Source organism: Limulus polyphemus, unplaced genomic scaffold (assembly GCF_000517525.1).
Source record: "Limulus polyphemus unplaced genomic scaffold, Limulus_polyphemus-2.1.2 Scaffold3565, whole genome shotgun sequence".
Taxonomy (NCBI): Eukaryota; Metazoa; Arthropoda; class Merostomata; order Xiphosura; family Limulidae; genus Limulus; species Limulus polyphemus.
In genome coordinates, this window is record NW_013669175.1 from 5,824 (window position 1) to 7,287 (window position 1,464).

General features: G+C 30.6%; 1 protein-coding gene across 1 annotated transcript in view; it reads right to left on the minus strand.

Annotated features, from left to right (window-relative positions):
- LOC106469596 (ecotropic viral integration site 5 protein-like) overlaps window positions 1–1,464 on the minus strand; it is a 37,468-nt gene that overhangs the window by 5,616 nt on the left and 30,388 nt on the right. Inside the window, exon 5 of the mRNA XM_022398171.1 lies at window positions 415–594. Coding sequence (XP_022253879.1) covers window positions 415–594 — 180 coding nt within the window. The remainder of the gene's footprint in view (window positions 1–414; window positions 595–1,464) is intronic.

The following is a 1,464-nucleotide window of genomic DNA, read 5'->3' on the forward strand; positions in this document are numbered from 1 at the left end:
GTTACAAATCTTTGATCTTTACTGGATATATATAGTATAAAGTTATACAGAGAGGTAACACTGTAAGAGAGAGACAGTTAACAATTCAGTAGAATATTTGAGAAACACCAAATTTTAATAACTTTACTCCTTCGTGTAATAAAATAGCATCGATAGGCTTCCGGCATGACCTAAAACTACAGGTTCAGTTAGGAAACGTTTATTAGGCTAGTCTGGAGTAGTAAAAGAAATATATTACGTGTAAACTGTACAAAAATTACGAAACAAACTTTACAAACTAATACCTAACCTCACAACAGAACATCTGTACCTTCATCGTTTGATTAAAATATTGGCTAAAGCAAGCATATAAAATACCAAACACATTACTCAACGATTCTGATCTCGTGTATTATCGAATGCACATACTTATACACATATAACAAAATGTACAATTTGTACTGTACTTACTTCTGAGAGAAATAAATCCATCACTCTTGAAGCTAACTGCAGAGGAAGAGCAGCTGTGAAGAGTGTTAAGAACCAGGATGATGCATACATTGATGTGTGAAAACTTTGTGACTGAAAGTGAATATGTAACTCAGGAATCAGTTCCTGAAAAAACAAATCAATCTAGTGACTGAGAGTGAATATGTAACTCAGAAATAAGTTCCTGAAAAAACAAATCAATGTAGTGACTGAGAGTGAATATGTAACTCAGGAATAAGTTCCTGAAAAAACAAATCAATCTAGTGACTGAGAGTAAATATGTAACTCAGGAATCAGTTCATGAAAAAACAAATCAATGTAGTGACTGAGAGTGAATACGTAACTCAGGAATAAGTTCCTGAAAAAAACAAATCAATGTAGTGACTGAGAGTGAATATGTAACTCAAAAAAGTCTGTTCCTGCAGGGGAAAAAAAATTTACAACTGAAAGTGTATATGTAAAAATGAAAATTCAAGGGTGTTATGCTCTAAAACAAACAAAGCTCAGTTCTATAAAATTAATCAAAGTCTTAATACGAATTACTCGCATTATTTTCTGCCACTACAAATCAGTGAAATTAGTTCAGTATATCTATTGAAAACTACATCTTTTAAATATTTCATAAAACAAAACCTAACTGATAAAGATATGATTATTCATAAATTAAATTAAATTTTAAACCAACATTTACTTCTACATGTATGTTTAAGAGAAACATAAAAAGGTAACAAAAGGTAAAAAAGAACAAATAAAAGTCAGATGTTATTAACAGCTACTTAAATGGTCAAGTTTTACTTTTCAGAAATGTACTACAGCTTACTTAAGAATTTCACACACAACAAACTAGATAAACACCTACCTGAACAATAGATTATTTCACACATACAACAAACTAGACAAATACCTACCTGAACAATAGATTATTTCACACACACAACAAACTAGATAAACACCTACCTGAACAATAGATTATTTCACACAACAAACTAGATAAAC